The 19696-nt window shown below is 37.6% G+C and overlaps 1 protein-coding gene across 1 annotated transcript in view; it reads left to right on the forward strand.

The window, feature by feature from the left end:
• The window catches only part of LOC138711170 (annexin-B12-like), a 45330-nt gene that overhangs the window by 6124 nt on the left and 19510 nt on the right, over positions 1-19696 (forward strand). Inside the window, exon 3 of the mRNA XM_069842524.1 lies at positions 15515-15628. Within this exon, the coding sequence (XP_069698625.1) occupies positions 15515-15628 (114 nt within the window). The remainder of the gene's footprint in view (positions 1-15514; positions 15629-19696) is intronic.

Consider the following 19696-nt stretch of genomic DNA (forward strand, 5'->3'; position numbering starts at 1 on the left):
ATTCACAATGATTCACATAAGCATTGACATGAACATTACCGTAAGACGTTAACATGAAAGTCTGCAAACTCCAAACTTTCATGCTTATGCTTACGTGATTTGGAAACAGAACACAATCGTGGAGCGCTGAAGTATACGACAGAATATGAGGAAATGGCGTCGTTGTTATGTTTCCATGGTTACCAAGTATGTTTGCTGTTATGTTTATGTTCCCATTGTGAATGATGGTATGACTTCTTGATTTTATCACAGTCTACTATATACAGTCGCGAAGTTCAATATGTAGTAAAAATGCAAACATGGGTAGTTGCCCACCACTAGGATCGCTACTATCACCTCATCATCGCAGATCTCTCTCCTAGTAGACGACAAAATATGTTATACTTTCGTTGTGTTCTTTTGGAAATATTAACACCTTCCTTCCATTATTGAAATATTAAATGCATGAAGTTAATTTATTATTTTAATGAAATATATTAAATTCCACCATAAACTCGAAGATACCTGCAAGAAATAGGTAAATATTATTTTTGTTTGTGCAAAACGAACTAAAATTTACTACAATCGCTTCACTCATTCAAGATTATAGTGATAATTAACTATGAAACCAATAAATATTAATTTGCATTTCTCTTTACAACAATAATAATGGAAATATGAATTAATGGAGTAACTTACGTGTACCGGTACTTGTAGTGTAGGCTTACGTAGTTAACAAAGTGGGATGAGGTTAAGCAATAATAATCACACCAGAATTGGAAATAAAACGTGATCAATAAATTTTATTGTAACAGACTTTTTCTACGTCTCTAGTAAAGTAACAAATAAAAATAACAACAAAATTAACAGCTATAATAAAAAACATACCCTTTGAAAAAAAAAAAGTAGGCCTAAGCAATAATAATCCCACCAGAATTGAAAATAAAACGTGATCAATAAATTTCATTAAAACAAACTTAATTTTTCTACGTCTCTAGTAAAATATTATTATTCCAATTATTGTATTTTAGCCATTAACATTTTCATTACAACCAATAACGAACATTTCACAAGCATCAATGTGAAATACGCAACGAGCTAGCACTCGATGGAAATACGGCACAGTCCAAAGTCGACCGTGGACAGTCTATTGTTTCTAGTTGCTAACCGCTTGGAGCGCTTTATCGCGAGATTTGCAAAAAATCACCTCAAGCTTCGCGACTGTATATAGTAGACTGTGATTTTACCGTAACGTTTATATTCTGAAGTTAACGCTTACGTTATGTTTAATTTCTATTGTGACTGAAAAGAAACGAGAAGTCTCATGTTCATATGAAAGTAATGATGCGTTTAAGAAGATAGGTACTGTCCTCGCGCGACGAGATGGCAGTGAAATTTTGGAGGCGGGTGGGGAAGGAAGTCGTCTGCGCTACCCTGTACAAAGTTATCATGTTTTCTTAAAGGTGATATGGGAGCATCACGTTCCGACCACTTCATACTCCCTGAGAAGACCTGACATGAATTTCATAAGAGATTAATAGAATCCGAAGCAATTTTAGGAAGTTGTGACGCCCTAAACCAGTCCTGGGCGTAAAGGGGAGGGAAAAGGAAAGGAGATACCCCCGCCCATGTCCCTTTCGCTTACTCCGCTTTAGAAACAAACACACAGTCAGGCAGTGTGCATCAGTGATGGATTTTAGGCGACCAGCGAGAGCCGAAAGCTATGATGTCTGCCTTTTACATCCGTTTCTCAGCAATGCTTGTCTATTTGTGTACTCGTATCAGTCCGAAACGTAAAGGCCCATTCACAATGAAAATTAAACATAACGTAAACATTAACATAAGCACATAAACATATGCCACAAACTTAAGTAGCCAAGGCCCATTCACAATGAAAATTAAACATAACGTAAACATAACACGTGTGTGGAAACAAACATACCGAATCAACAAAACTACAGAATCTAATACATAAAAATGGAGAATTGCACAATGACTGACGATGTAGCTATTCAATTTATGTTTCTAATAACTACAATGGCATCAGTATATGGGTTTCAATACTTGAAATCAAAGAAAGGGAGATGTAAAAAACGATGGTGGATTCATCCATTGAATTAGAGAAGAATACAACAGGGGGACTTTTATAACCACATTCACATACTAATATATTTTGAAACACCAATACTTTGAACTATAAAATAATGTTAGCTATAAAATGATTTAACTAATACCTACCTTCAGAATTCATTTCCTGTGCTGTTTTTTTCCATACATTCTCTTTTAATGTAATATCTTTGTATGTTTTATGTTTCTTGTCGTGTAGACAAGGGTTTTCTTGGTATAAAATAATCAACTTTTCGTCATATGATTCCATGTTGCGCGCCTAGCTATCATCACGGCCAATAGATCAAAATATTGCTTGTAGGCAAAGCCCATGAGATGTTAAACAAAAAGTGAAAACACGCTTTCCGCTTGTGTACTGTTTCCAAATCGCATAAACATAAGCATGAAAGTTTGGAGTTTGCAAACTTTCATGCTTTATGATTAAGATTAAGTTTATACTTATGTAATTCATTGTGAATGCTTTCATTAAATAACATGGACACAAGGTTTTATGCTTACGTTATGTTTATGTTTAATTTTCATTGTGAATGGGCCTTAACTGTCTGCCGGGGAAGGTGGAGTGAGGAGTTAAAGGCTAATTCACAAGGGGATAGTTTACAGGAGTCAAGTGCTTGGAGCAAGTCGACTTTCCTTCAACTTTCCCCGTGTGATATGGTCGAGACAGTCAAGTTGTGACTTGGCGGTCAAGCAGAATTTGAGTTGACGACCCGTCAACTTTTGTGTCCACTTTCCCGTCACGTCACCAACTTGATTCCACCACTTCCCGCATGTGAATGTGAACTTGTAGCAACTTGGCAAGTAGAAAGTTTGTAGTTTTAGGCCTATTGTCGAAGTAAATTAATAATTATTAATAATGAGCGCCCCTAAGTGGAATTCCAACGTTATCATAAAGTTTTTGGAAGTGTATGAGAAGTATGAACTTGTATGGAATATACGTGACAAAGAATACCTCAATAAAAACAAGTTGGAATTATTATTCCAGAAACTAGTCAGTGAATTCATGGAACAAGGTTTCGAAAACATAGACGTAGAAAAAAAGTTTAAAAACCCTTAAAACAGGACTCATTCCGAGATGTTTCCTGTATTCTGCAGGATGTTCTTCAGCTAATTCTTTCAACAAGGTATTAGATGCACCGTGCATAATTCTTCTACGAATCCATTTCTTAACCCATGTTCTCTTTTCCTTTTTTTTCAAGAATATTTTGTAATTCATACAATAACAAGGCGCCAATTAGCGGCACACATGCTTGAATATGTGCTGGTGGCATCTTCAGTTTCACCAAACTAAAAATGCCAGCTCACTATTGATTTTTATTAACTATAACAGAATACAATAATTCAAACACCACTACGAATACAACATTCAGCGGGCGCTTTTTTTCAAGCATGGTTTCAAGTTTAATGTCTCCGTGTGATCACAAATATAGCATCAAGTTTAGAGGCTTCAAGCACTTGACTCCTGCAAACTATCCCCGTGTGACTCGGGTTTAAGGGATAGTCTGCAGACTCAATCGAGTTAATAACGCACAGACCTGCCCTATTCATTCCGTTTATACAGGGACATCATTTTATTTTTACTTCAATTTTTATTGTACCTGAGTTTTTGAATGTACTTCACTCCCACCCCTTCTACTAATGAAGTTTCAACTGTTTTCCAGACAGAATCAAGGCCGCTTATAGTAAACAGCACTGAGTTACTGAGTATAGTAAGTTCCAGAAATATGTTCGCGTTTTCCAGTGACGAAAGAACTTTTAATATTGAATCATATTTTCGCACAGGTACTGTCCGTTTGCCTACGTCCATCCCGATTTCCCCCACCTGCTTCTGCACGGCCCTCTGTAAAAGCAGGGCTGTCTTAGCTCTTTTCTGAAAACATTAATTTCTGTTAGGAATTGGACGTTTACGTAATATTACACAACTGTTTAAAATAACTTAAATAAAAGGGCCTCGTTAAGTAATTAACTGTCACGTGATTTCCCTCCTTTCTACGATCCTGCGGCATAACCACTTGGACGGAGAGTAGATAACATGTCTGAGTAATTTTATCTATGCGAGTCGGACAGAAGTGAAGATTGAATTTACATTACATAAGGTACTCTTTTATAGAGTAGGTACAGAATTATTTCAACATGAGTTACTAGTACGAAGGACGAAACTGGTAATTGGAATTAGATGCAATAGTCTATAGTGCCATAATATGTACAAAAGAACTGAAGCCTGTAGGCTATCGAAATGAATGGCTACCATCTTCAAAAATGTGTTTATATCCATATTATGATTATTTTTCAATTGAGCTTCATTATTCTCTATACTGTAGCTAATGTGCTGTAGACAGTATAATATACACTGCATAATGAATACGTTCGAATGGATAGCTCAGTTCGTGAGTAAAAACACTTATTGTTAATACAGTACTGCAGTTTGATTAAATGAAAATCCTAATGAAAATTATCGAACTCAAAATCGCGATATTTCCTAGTTTACGTAAATGGATGAAGTACTTTTCTTCCCTCCCATACCTAGTAAAGTGATTTGTTTGTGTTTTACGCCAGTATCATCGAACTCCAGTTGTGGAAGGGGGTAGCGAACGGGTTTTCCGGTTCGCTAAAGGTATAGCCAGGTTAATATTAAAAATGTTAGTAAAAATAAAATGATGTCCCTGTATTTGTGGTATTGCTGTGCCGAGAGTTTACTCTGCCCCCACAACTGCTATGGATTGAAACAAACAAATTCCAGTGCGACAGATAGAGTGCGATGGGAACATGCGGCCTTAATGCTCCTGATAAGAGTTACACGCGACGATCGATTATCACGAGAATCACGCCTGAAACGTCACCAATGAGCGGTCACGTGGCACAAGTAGTCTAAATAACTTTTGGTTAAATATGCACCGAATGGAAACAACCGTGAAGAAAGTATGAGACAGCACCTGCATGCGCTCTAAGGGAGATATTGTTACCCGGCTGATTGAAAGAAAGTGTTCAGCTGTATCGCTCGGTGCTCCCAGCACGCACTGGCATGGGGCGGAGACGAGTCATTTTTTACGCTGATGCAATCGATCGAAAATGGAAAAGCATTCACATGACATACCAGTTATTCTTTATTGAACAACTCTTACAAGCCACAAAGGCCAAACCTCGTCCACAGCAGCCTGAGTTCCGCGAATGCACCAGACGGGTCACGTTAAAACTTCGTAAAAACCAGTTCCATTCAGACGTCTTCCTCGTCACTTGTACGGGGAAAGATAACTTGAGAAACTGACCGTCACATAAAAATGCAACCCCTTGGTCTCCTTATTTCACTCTTTATCTTTGTATTCTCTTTACCCTCCTTGTCCTCATTGAATTCTCTTTTTCTCCTCGTTTCCCCCTTGTTTTTCTCGTTCTCCCCTTGGTCCTTTTGTATTCCCTTATTATCCTCGTCTTCCCCCTGTTGTACTCGTCTTCCCCTTGTTCTCCTTGTATTCTCCCCGTTTTGCCCTTATTCTCATTGCATTCCCCTAGTTCTCCTTATCTTTTCCTTGTTATTTCATTGTCGCTGTTCTCAATACATTCCCCTTGTCCTCATATTCCCCTTGTCCTCATTATATTCCCCTGGTTCTCATTGTATGCCCCTTGTTTTCATTATCTTCCTCTTGTCCTCATAGTCTTCCCCTTGTTCTCATTGTCTGCACCTTGGTCTCATTCTCTTCTCTTTGTTTGCCTTGTCTTCCCCTTGTATTTACTTGTTATCCTTCTCTTCCCGTTGTTCTCACTGCCTTCTCATTGTTCTCCTTACATTCCCCTTCCTCGTTGTATTCCCCTTGTTATCCTTGTATTTCTCTTGTTCTCCTTGTCTTCCATTGTATTACCCTTGTTCCCGTTGCCCTCCCTTTGTTCTCCTTACATTCCCCTTTTCCTCGTTGTATTCCCCTTGTTATCCTTGTATTTCTCTTGTTCTCCTTGTCTTCCATTGTATTACCCTTGTTCCCGTTGCCCTCCCTTTGTTCTCCTTACATTCCTCTTCCTCGTTGTATTCCCCTTGTTATCCTTGTATTTCTCTTGTTCTCCTTGTCTTCCATTGTATTACCCTTGTTCTCGTTGTCCTCCCTTTGTTCTCCTTACATTCCTCTTCCTCGTTGTATTCCCCTTGTTATCCTTGTATTTCTCTTGTTCTCCTTGTCTTCCATTGTATTACCCTTGTACTCGTTGCCCTCCCTTTCTTCTCCTTACATTCCCCTTTTCCTCGTTGTATTCCCCTTGTTATCCTTGTATTTCTCTTGTTCTCCTTGTCTTCCATTGTATTACCCTTGTTCCCGTTGCCCTCCCTTTGTTCTCCTTACATTCCTCTTCCTCGTTGTATTCCCCTTGTTATCCTTGTATTTCTCTTGTTCTCCTTGTCTTCCATTGTATTACCCTTGTTCTCGTTGCCCTCCCTTTGTTCTCCTTACATTCCCCTTTTCCTCGTTGTATTCCCATTGTTATCCTTGTATTTCTCTTGTTCTCCTTGTCTTCCATTGTATTACCCTTGTTCTCGTTGCCCTCCCTTTGTTCTCCTTACATTCCTCTTCCTCGTTGTATTCCCCTTGTTATCCTTGTATTTCTCTTGTTCTCCTTGTCTTCCATTGTATTACCCTTGTTCTCGTTGTCCTCCCTTTGTTCTCCTTACATTCCCCTTCCTCGTTGTATTCTCCTTGTTATCCTTGTATTTCTCTTGTTCTCCTTGTCTTCCATTGTATTACCCTTGTTCTCGTTGTCCTCCCTTTGTTCTCCTTACATTCCTCTTCCTCGTTGTATTCCCCTTGTTATCCTTGTATTTCTCTTGTTCTCCTTGTCTTCCATTGTATTATCCTTGTTCTCGTTGTTCTCCCTTTGTTCTCCTTACATTCCGCTTCCTCGTTGTATTCCCCTTGTTATCCTTGTATTTCTCTTGTTCTCCTTGTCTTCCATTGTATTATCCTTGTTCTCGTTGTCCTCCCCTTGTTCTCCTTACATTCCCCTTCCTCGCTGTATTCCCCTTGTTATCCTTGTATTTTTCTTGTTCTCCTTGTCTTCCATTGTATTACCCTTGTTCTCGTTGCCCTCCCTTTGTTCTCCTTACATACCCCTTTTCCTCGTTGTATTCCCCTTGTTATCCTTGTATTTCTCTTGTTCTCCTTGTCTTCCATTGTATTACCCTTGTTCCCGTTGCCCTCCCTTTGTTCTCCTTACATTCCTCTTCCTCGTTGTATTCCCCTTGTTATCCTTGTATTTCTCTTGTTCTCTTTGTCTTCCATTGTATTACCCTTGTTCTCGTTGCCCTCCCTTTGTTCTCCTTACATTCCCCTTCCTCGTTGTATTCCCCTTGTTATCCTTGTATATCTCTTGTTCTCCTTGTCTTCCCTTTTATTATCCTTGTTATCCTTCTATTCCTCTTGTTTTCATTGTCTTCCTGTTGTTTTCATTGTCTTCTCCTTGTATTCCTCTTGTTCTCCTTATCTTCCACTTGCTGTCCTTGTCTCATCCTTATTTTGATTGTATACCCTATGTTCTCCTTGTATTTGCCCTTTTCTCATAATATTACCCTTGTGTGATCACATCCACACGTTCCATTTCTTTATAAGAGGTATATCCTATTTCTATTTGTGTGTGTATGTATGTGTGTAAAAATATACACAGACAGGAGCGGTGTAATCTAATTGGAACCTTAGAAAGTATACTGGGACTTCTAAAAGTTATTTGATGAACATGATGTGTGGGTCCGATAAGCTCTTTTACAATAATTGAATACGTATGTCCGTCAAATTGCTAATCAAAATCACAATGCTACAGTTAACAAAATATTACAATATATACAGTCTCAGAGACTGAGAGAATGAGACAGAGAGAGTGTGTTTTTTTACAGACTTCAGATATGAGAAGCTATTTTCTAGAAAACAGGCACATTTATCGCATTAATTATTTACAGACATTCAAACGAGTACGAACAGTTTCCTGTGTACATTGCTGTGTGTTTCAGTCATGTACTGAAGGCAAGCATTGGCGATATCATGTCGCTCTACAAACTCTGTCTCTACAAGCAGTAAGAAGGGGTTTCGTAAAGAATGAGAAGGAGAACTTCTTTGTTGTTCCGTCGTACAAAATGTAATATCTTTACTTTGCTCAACGGCTCAATTAGGAGCAAATAAAAAATCACACGATGTAATCACGACACCCGCTTTGGTCATCGCTGCGCTAGATTCTTGCTAATCCGACTTCTCAATTACCCAGCTTCCTTCTAGTGTACTTCCTATCACTTCTACTGCAATAGTCTTCTGAGAAATTTTCACTGGTGCCATGTCTCGTATATTTGGGGCTAAGCGGGATGAAGTTACAGGAGAATGGAGAAAGTTACACAACGCAGAACTGCACGCATTGTATTCTTCACCTGACATAATTAGAAACATTAAATCCAGACGTTTGAGATGGACATAATTAGGAACATTAAATCCAGACGTTTGAGATGGGCAGGGCATGTAGCACATATGGGCGAATCCAGAAATGCACATAGAGTGTTAGTTGGGAGACCGGAGGGAAAAAGACCTTTGGGGAGGCCGAGACGTAGATGGGAGGATAATATTAAAATGGATTTGAGGGAGGTGGGATATGATGATAGAGACTGGATTAATCTTGCACAGGATAGGGACCGATGGCGGGCTTATGTGAGAGCAATGAACCTTCGGGTTCCTTAAAAGCCAGTAAGTAAGTAAGTAAGTAAGTAAGTAAGTAAGTAAGTAAGTAAGTAAGTAAGTAAGTAAGTAAGTAAGTAAGTATGTGCCATGTCTCGTATACACGCGCCGGCCACGTGTGGAACGTTCTAGTTTCGATGTAAAAGTACAATTGACGCAGCTTATAATTCTAACATTAAATTTAATGACATTTTTAAGAGCTCTCAGTAATCCGGCACTCTCGCTAATCCGGCACCCCTCTGTACAAGAAATGACTGGATTAGCAAGAGTCTATTGTAAGTATTGATACATTCATAGAGAGGTGCTGTTTGAATTATTCGACGCAGTTAGAAAAAAAAAACTTTGGATTTCCTACGCAACGACAATCACGGCACAACCTACAAGCCTTCTATGCAAATGATACAAAGAAAGAGACTGTCGTTACTGTATGTGAGAAACAATCGATACTCGCGTGTTTTGTTTCGTGATGGCCGAGATGTGTAGGCTCATATTATAGTCTTGCGGGGTCAATAGTCAAAACGAAGACCTATTTAAGTGTATGTTTCACAACATAGTGGTTGTCACCAGACTCGTTTAGATTTGTCACAGGCTCATTTAGAATGAGGAATCCTTTTCAATAATGAGGTTGCCTTTGGCAGTGGTTGAAATTCGACCAATATAGTTATTTTATGTCATTTTCAATCACAAATAAAAGTGGATTGAGTTCCATTACTATTCACGTTGAATTTTATTTTACAGATTTATGACTTAGTTTTAAAATTGATTTTGTTATAGTAATGGAACCGCCCCCGAGCACGCGCTTGCTCAAATGGGTGTCCGCTACGTCAACAACATATTGTATTTATTTTATGCTCGACCATGCCGAAATGTAGTAATTATACACCTGGTAGCAGTCCTTTAATGCATGTCATTAAAGTACACCTATTCATTAAAGTTCAGGTTTTCGATTATTCTCGGATATGGAATCGAAAGACAACGAGGGAAACGTCACGGAGGCTGGAAATCCAATACTGTCGCAGAAGGTTATGTTCTGTTACTATAATAATTAGCGTTAATTGTAAATAATATTCAAATAAGTTCAATTTGTCATCTCGTTTTTCAATTCTAAATCAATTTCCAGGTCATATCAAAATTAGTTCATGTTATTCTGTAGATTATAACAAGGTCAATGACAGTATTATTCCTCGGAAAAAATCAATACTTTCGCGTCTGCGCACATCTCACAATTTACGAGCGATGCACAAGGTAACTTCCGCTCTTCAGTCAGATACGAATAAAATGAATACTTCTGAATAATTTCAAGTTAGAAATATGGTTGAGCATAAAAAGTCGTATGAAACTTGCCTATAATGGTATTTAAGACGCTCGTATGAAAATTATGAAACTCGCTTGCGCTCGTTTCATAAACAAACATACTCGCGTCTTAATTACTATCATTATAGGCTCGTTGCATAATGTATTATAGTCTTGTATGTAACAATGAAATGCTAAATGTTACCAATCATCCTGCCCTGTGCGATATGAGTTACAAAAAATACAGAGTCAGCCATAGAATGGAAATAATAATAATAATAATAATAATAATAATAATAATAATAATAATAATTACAATAATAATAATAATGGCTTTATTTAACCTGGCAGAGTTAAGGCCGCAAGGCCTTCTCTTACACTGAACCAAGATTAAAACTTGCTTACATAGTTGAACATACAACTGAATCGGAATTAAGTAATTGCATATTGATACGATTTAGGTCCAGTAGTGGCAAAAAAAAAAACCGGACCGACCCTTGTAGCTGATTTCAGAGCCTTGTTCACTCCAGAGCGACGGTGCATATTCCTTGGACCCGAAACCACCTGTACAGTTGAACAACAGCCACGCAGCTGGTTACTGTTTTCGTCCGGTTTTTTTGCCACTACTGACAAAATGTTAAGACGCGGCGCGACGCAAGGTATATGCAAGGTGTGCAATTCTCCCGATGTAGGTGGACAAAAATCAAATTTCGACTTGTTTAGTTATGCATACGTGAATATGAATTCGTGTCCTTTAATATTTGAAGAATGTTGTGAGTAATAGCTTTTACTGATTTATCAACAGTAATCTCACTAGACGTTTTGATTTATCTAGAGAAAATCAAAACTCGAGTGGGATTTAATTGACTATTCCACGATTAGAAGAAAGTATATAAAGATTAGAAGTAACGAAGTACTCCAATACAATAAAATATTAATTGACTTACGAAAATACAACTGCCTTCAAATGTATTATTGTACCATCTCAACATTACAAATATTACGCTAGATGCATGCTAGATGGCAGTAGTGTCTTTATACAGACACTGTAATGATTACTATTCAATAAATATTAATATTAAACAATCTCTGATACGTGACTATCCATAATATCATATAGCAGAAGTTCTTTTTATCCTCTCAGAGCAGAAGCTATAACATAACCTAACTAATATACACAAGTGTCAGAAAAGTTTTAATTAACGACGATGACATAAAAAATAAACATGAATAATTTTAAAAGGAATAATTATTGAATGTACAATTTTCAAATTTGGATGTGGTTGGTGGTTCAATTGATGTTATATTGGACGTGTGCGTAATAGAAGTGGAACTCGTTGATTTAGGCCTACATGGTGTATTCAACTTATTCAGGATTTCCGAATGGTGCTCTTCATTTATTTGTAAATCGGATTTCAGAAGATGCATAGGTATGATCAGTGATTTTTATTAATTCTTGTTCTTGAATGCCAATGCGAGTCATATTTGAAACTGCCGTGCATCGACTGGAGTGGTTTGTAATTTTATATATATTTTTGACGTCCAGACCAGCGCAGTTTCAAATGTTGGCAAACAAAGAAACAAATGCTAGGGACGCGATAAAATTAAACAAATGCTAGGGACGCGATAAAATTGTGCGATAAGCAGCCATGATTGGTTGAAATACGTCCTTTCGTACCGTTTTATTGGTCAAAAGTAGTATGACGTAGTAAGAGTGTAATAGTCAAAGAAAACTATATTTAGAAGTATATATTATATGACGAAGTGCAGAGGGCGGCCACTATAGGGAACCCAAGAGTTGGAATTTAAAACTGAGACGATTCTGTCCGACGCCGGGGTGGAATCCGGTGTGGCTTAGTGGATAAAGCGTCAGCACGTAGAGCTGAAAACCCGGGTTCAAATCCCGGCGCCCGAGAGAATTTTTCTCCGTTCCATTACTTTTTCATCGTATATTTAGAAGGTTATAAACTTTGAGTTCTTCCTAACACTTCTAGCTCCGGTACAGTCGTAGAGAGAGAGGCTTACTATGTGGGTAAAAAAGAGCGAATTGTTAGTGGTTTATTGTGTTCTGAAACATGGAATTTGTTAATATAGAACCATAGACTATGAAAGTTTTAATCACTGTGAGAGTGTTTTAGGCCTACATTATTATTCACATGATATGGAATTACAGTTTAAAAATACATTGGACACAGTTTTACCTAACCTAAACTAACTCACAGAACGCAAATCATTAGCTGGACAAAATTAATAACTTCTCTGCAGTCTAACGCATTGTTATGAAACTTTGTACATGACTTAAAGGTAGCACATATGATTTGTGTACAAACTCTGATTATGTTTGCACAAGAAAAACTACCCCTTTATAATGGGTTCATTTAGACAGAATTAATAACTTCTCTCGTATTTAAAAGATTTGTATGATACATTGTAAAGACGTTACAGGTAGCATATATTTTTGTGCACAAACTATATTTACGGTTCTATAAGTGGAACTATTCCTTTTAGGGATACATTGAAACAAAATTAATAAATTCTCTCCTACCTAACAGATTTTTATGAAACTTTATACAGAAGTTTCAGGTGGAATATATTTTTTTGTCTACAAAGTCTGATTATATTTTATAAGAGGACTTGCTTCTTTATAGTACGGTAGTGGATTTCAAAAAAAATAACAACTTCTCTCCTATGTAATATATTTTTATGCAACTTTGTACAACTACTAGGTCTACAGGTAGTATTGAGAAGTAATCAAAATTTTTACAAGAAAAATATACGCTACCTCTAACTCCTGTACAAAGATTCATAAAATCTGTTATATAGGAGAGAAGTTAATCTTGTATAAATGCACCCCCTGTAATGGGGTACTTCCTCTTTTGGAACTGTAAATATAGTTTATACACAAAAAATATATCCTGCCTGTAACTTCCGTACAATTTTTCATAAAAATATGTTAGATAGGAGAGAAGTTACTATTTTCGTCTAAAACCACCCCGTATGAAGGAAGTAGTTACTCTTACACAATCGTAGTCAGAGTTAGTACACAAAGAATATGTGCTATCTATAAGGTCTGTACAAAGTTTCATAGCAATCCGTTGGAATGCAGAGAAGTTATGAATTTTGTCCAGCTAGATTTGCATTATTGCACACTGTGCGACGCTCTGGAGTGAACAAGGCTCTGAAATCAGCTATAAGGATCGGTCCGGTTTTTTTTTTTGCCACTACTGTACATAATGGGATCAAAAGAGGTAGTTACACAAAAATTTATGTCATAAAATACAAATAAACATAGTGGAATACATATTAATAATGTTAGAATCAAATACGAATCACACAAAAACAGAAGCCGATAATTCAATAAAAAATGTACACAGTAAAAATAAAAATAAACACATTGGAATACATATTAGTATTAGATTACAATTAAGTAGGATTCACATAATTAAACCAGAAACCGACAACTGATTAAAATGTACACAATAAAAAAATAATAAAAAACAAGACCGTGGGATACATCATGGTGTTAAGTGATAAATAAACACGATTTACATTGAATAATTTCGAGGGAAAAATTGTTCCGGAGCCGGGTATCGAACCCGGGACCTTTGGTTTAACGTACCAACGCTCTACCACTGAGCTACCCAGGAACTCTAACTGACACCGATCCAATTTTTCCCTCTATATCCACAGACCTCAAAGTGGGCTGACAACCGTCAAGCAACCAACTTCGAGTGCACACTAACTCCGTGTGACTTAAATTGTGGTTTTCTGTTAACGAACAGTGACGTGTATTATGCAAATCAAGATTTCAGGTATAACTCCCTGTAAAGTTGATTTGAATAATTTCGAGGGAAAAATTGTTCCGGAGCCGGGTATCGAACCCGGGACCTTTGGTTTAACGTACCAACGCTCTACCACTGAGCTACCCGGGAACTCTAACTGACACCGATCCAATTTTTCCCTCTATATCCACAGACCGACATCCGGCTCAGGAACAATTTTTCCCTCGAAATTATTCAAATCAACTTTACAGGGAGTTATACCTGAAATCTTGATTTACGATTTACATTATTACACAACGATGTAAATTTTGTTGACACATCGCCCGCTCAGAAAATAATTTAAATATAATATATCTTTGTATGAAAAGTGACGTAAGTACTGTACAACAATGTATCTCACTGCTACTATATTCTAGATACAATCAATATATTCCCGAACTGCACTTGTATTTATTGTACCATTAAACATACATGCGCGTGTCACTGAAGATCATTGCTTCCATGCCTGTTGAGTCAGTCTATCAAACAGCGTCAGATCGTCTTTAAGAACTGAGCTTCTACAGTGATTTTGTGCAAACATGTCAAGGATCTATTACGATTTTTTTCTAAAATCTCTCCATATACGCCTTATGTCTAGTCTTCTTCTCTGTATTTCAAGTAATGCATTTAGTATAGATTCCCGGCGTTTCCCTGGTTCTAGATAACTTCTCCGTTTCCTATGTCCTGTGTGTTGCCTACATTTAGGGCAGTCCGGAAACTTATTGATCGCCCCTTGTAACTCTTGTTTCTCTACTAGAAAAATTAGCCTTCGGCTTGTCTCCAACGCTAAGCGGTTCAGCAGAATCATTGCCTTCAAACTTAGTGCTATCAAATTTTCTGATGACACGATACAGACGTGGACAAATTATTAGCAAAATTGAAGATTTTTATTATATATTTTTACAAAATATGATTCTTCAATTCAGACTACAGTTGACATTTTTGCGTATTTCCAAATTATTAGCAAAATTGAAGATTTGTAGTGTATATTATTAGAAAATTTGACTCTTCAATTTGGACTACATTTGATATTTTTGCATATTTACAAATTATTAGCAAAACTGAAGATTTTTACTACATATTTTTACCAAATTTGTCTCTGCAATTTGGACTACAGTTACATTTTGGCTATTTCCAAATTATTAGCAAAACTGAAGATTTTTATTTTATATTTTTACAAAATTTGACTCTTCAATTTAGACTGCAGTTGACATTTTTGTATATTTACAAATTTTTAGCGAAAGTAAAGATTTTTATTATATAGGCTATTTTTACAAAATTTAGCTCTTCAGTTTAAACTACAGTTGACATTTTTTAATATTTCTGTCTACTATAATGATAGAAATATGCAAAAATTTCAACTGTAGTCTAAATTGAAAAGTCAAATTTTGTAAACAGAATTATCATAATCGTCAATTTTGTTAATAATTTGTCCACGTCTGTACTTTCGATAGCAAACACGCCGATGTTCGCTGCAAAAGAAACCTCTCATCTGACTTTGTTCGTTCGGTGATCATCGACATAGCGAAACCATAGCTTAATAGAGAAAATGAAGTGATTTTGTGGAACGGAAATTAGAATTGCTAAAATGACCATAACGTGTTACAGGACCTGGAAACAGACATCATGACGGATCTCGGCGGACACTTCAGGGACATCGCTATGGCCCTGCTGCAGACGCCGCACGACTACATAGCGGACCACATCCACATGACCCTGAAGGTATCCATACGATCAGCCCTTGTAGCTGTTACTACTACTGCTAAGAACTTTTGTATCTTTCTAATTGGCTCGCGCCTGCTCCTACAGGCTAGCGCGCTGCTCGTCCATCCAGGCGACCTGGGATCAATCCCCGGGCAGGTCTGAGTGGAATTTGTGATGGATAAAACAGATGTTGCAGAGGGTTTTTCTCGGTGTAATCCCATTTCCCTTTCATTCCACCAACACTCTCATCTCATCTATCGTCTGTATAGGCCGGGGTGATGTCTGGGGATAGTATCGATGTATAGCAGCCGTGGCGAAAATATGACTCATGAGCACATTGTGGCTCGCAATGATAGCTATGCGCTTCCTACCTCCCACAACCCCCACCCTCTCAGTCACTGGAGTCAAACTCCGTTCCATTTGTATTTGTCTCTGACCTGCGAGTGGCATATCGTCGCAATGTCTCTCGTACCTCTACAAAAACGAAAGTTCCAAGTAGGGTGGGAGGACGCATTTTTTTGCTGCCAATATGAGGAGAATATTAAATGTAGGATTAGTTCACAAGTATTACGAGGAAAACGGTTGTATAACATAAAACGGCGTTTTACTACATGTTACTGATGAAACATTAAAAGGTTAAGTGTTGTTATTATTATTATTATTATTATTATTATTATTATTATTATTATTATCATCATCATCATCATCATCTCTGTACGTCGATCTTTTTCAGCAGATGTACGAATAATGCGGTTAGTTCTTCAATTTGAACTCACAGATTTACAATGTGATGTTAAATGAAAGCTAGATGTAAGGACTTGACAAATGTTGAACTTTTCAAATCTTTGCCAAAACAATAATATCCAAAGTTTCGTTCTTTCGCTTGCTCTTTTGAAGCCATGTTTGCTACAACTTACGTTTGTGAAAAATTATTTTCAAGAATGAAAACAGTAAAAACCAAATTTAGATCACGACTGACAGACAAATACTTTCGTGATCAACTACGACTGGCAGTAAGTGACATAATTCCTGATTTTGAAACTCTGTCGCAGAGACATTCTGAAGACAGTTAATTTTAGATTGTGATTGTTCATTTCTTTCTTCGTTACACATATTAAACATTAGCTTGTAGCCTTGTACTGTATAAAATTATATTTAAGTGCTTGACGTAAGGAAAATGAAAATCCGTTAACAAGTCAGACAGTTGCTTCACTTCCCCTTCGGGTGTCCGCCTTCCTCCATAGGTGCTAGGCACGTTGCAGGTTACACAGTGGCTCGGCGCACGATCGCATTTTCGCCGCGGCTGATGTATAGTATAGTATGGGTTTTCGATCCCGATAATCCCCTGCTTAGTTCCCATGACAACGAGATTTTATCACATAACAGACCTAAATCGAAAGCTGCACAAAGAAATGAAGGGGTGAGAATGAGATAGTCCAAAGCCACACTTTTAACAAAAATTATATATTCTGTGCGATTTCATTCCTTATACATATGAGGAAGCTACTAGTAAAGTATTACTTACTTACTGATTTTTAAGGAACCCGGAGGTTCATTGCCGCCCTCACATAAGCCCGCCATAGGTCCCTATCCTGAGCAAGATCAAACCAGTCTCTATCATCATATTCCACTTCCCTCAAATCCATTTTAATATTGTCTTCCCATCTACGTCTCGGCCTCCCCGAAGGTCTTTTTCCCTCCGGCCTCCCAACTAACACTCTATATGTATTTCTGGATTCGCCCATACGTGCTACATGCCCTGCCCATCTCAAACGTCTGGATTTAATGTTCCTAATTAAGACAGGTGAAGAACACAATTCGTGCAGTTCTGCGTTGTTTAACTTTCTCCATTCTCCTGTAACTTCATCCCTCTTAGCCCCAAATATTTTCCTAAGCACCTTATTCTCAAACACCCTTAACCTATGTTCCTCTCTCAAAGTGAGAGTCTTAAGTTTCACAACCATAAAGAACAACCGGTAATATAACTGTTTTATAAATTCTAACTTTCAGATTTTTTTGACAGCAGACTGGATGATAAAAGCTTCTCAACCGAATAATAACAGGCATTTCCCATATTTATTCTGTGTTTAATTTTCTCCCGTGTATCATTTATATTTGTTACTGTTGCTCCCTGGTATTTGAATTTTTCCACTTCTTGAAAGGATAAATTTCCAATTTTTATATTTCCATTTCGTACAATATTCTCGTCACGAGACATAATCAACTAGTAAAGCATTAGGCTATAAAAATTACTCAGCAAATGACGTAAGTATACGCGGAAGAAATTATCACACCGCACCTAATAGCATTGGACTCTATCTTTAACACGCTCTACTGTAAAATTTTGTGTGTGTGGGTTAGGACTGAAAATTCTCACCCCTTCAAATATTTTCGACAATAGATAAGTTACGTCGTGTTCGGAGAACCTTAAATCATGGATTTAAGCCCGGTCTACACACAATAGCTTTCTTGACGTTGCAAGTAAGCATGTGGATCGTAAAACTGAACGATTTTTAGAAATGAAAGAAGACTGAACACTGAGTTGGAGGCTTTCAGTTATAATAATCACTCAGTTTTACGGTCCACACGCTCCTTCCTGCTTGCAACGTTTTGCATGTGCAAGTAAAATGCCAAATAAATGTTGCGTCTGGACCGGACATTGAAATATACAACCTACTGTACATACTTTTCATTATCTAATACACATTACACAGAAAATAAGATTAGCTCTTAAGGCTGGTTCACAATAAATCGAGAATGGAAACGACAACGAAAACGAGAACGGAAATATTGTTAAAATAAATGTATTTAAATGTGAGCATTCACAACTAACTATTGCGAATGCTCGTATTTAAATGCATTTATTTTAACATTATTTCCGTTTCCGTTCCCGTTATCGTTTCCATTCTCGGTTTATTGTGAACCAGCCTTTATTCATACAGCCTTCGGAATCATCAGTTTATTATTTCCGTAGGTGCCTAGCTGTTCGAAAATGCAATTCCTTTTCTTTTCCATTTCTAACGATATCGCAATAGATTTTAAAGCCAATTATTTCAAACTTGTGAAGTCAAAAGCAAATCAAGTTAAAACAGTTAAAAATTAAATAAAATCACAACAATCAGATAAATCAAAACGAAGTCAAGACAGATAAAAGTTGAATGAAATCAAAATGAAAGTAATATCAAATTCAAACCAAAATACAAATCACACGGAGTAAGTACTAATTCAAAATAAAATTAAAATGAAAGAAAATAAGGCGAAACTTCGATATCTCCCCCCCCCACTACACGAGGGAGAGGGAACATTTTCACATTCCTCGGCCTCACGTCACTTGGCCATCCCCTCAACTAACCCACTAACATTGTCATAAACCTCGGCCTCATGTCACCTAGAGCGTATTCCGAATCTCACCGGTGAGCAATCCGATGGCATCACGGTGTTCCGAATTCCACCGATGACGTCATTGATGCTCCACCGGTGTCGCACCGGTGCCATCAACTTGCAGAGGTGGTGGAAGGCTCCATCAGCCGCCATCAGTGAATCTGATTGGTTCTTGTATAAGGCGGGAATTAGCAGACGGATGACATCGTGCACTGTTGTGTCATGGCGGTGTGTTCTGCTTTAGTTCTGCTGTATTGTTTGTAATGAGCAGAACGTAAAAACAATATGTTAATGGCTTATGAGCGACCATGTCAACGGACCAGTTATTACTACCGGTTCAAGAAATAAGTTGTTTATGATCTCTTTCTTTGAACGAGATGGCAGTACGGAAATTTCGCAAAATTTTGCTAGCGTAGCACAGATAACCACTTACACAGTCGCCATGACAGCATCGATTCTTCCAGCATTTTGTTCCTTATTTTCGTTGCAACGTGACGTCATTGATGCCACCGGACCGGTGAGATTCGGAATACGCTGCTAGCTATCCCCTCATTTAATTTTACCAATCTAACTAATAACCAGGGAAAGGGACTTGGAGTATTATAAAGAATGGTGAAACGTAGTATAGATATTCGTAGCTCAGTGACTGTCAAGCGAGCTGCGTCACGGCGCATGGAAGAGTACAGTCCACTTCATACAAACTTA

The sequence above is a fragment of the Periplaneta americana genome, chromosome 12, assembly GCF_040183065.1.
Source record: "Periplaneta americana isolate PAMFEO1 chromosome 12, P.americana_PAMFEO1_priV1, whole genome shotgun sequence".
Taxonomy (NCBI): Eukaryota; Metazoa; Arthropoda; class Insecta; order Blattodea; family Blattidae; genus Periplaneta; species Periplaneta americana.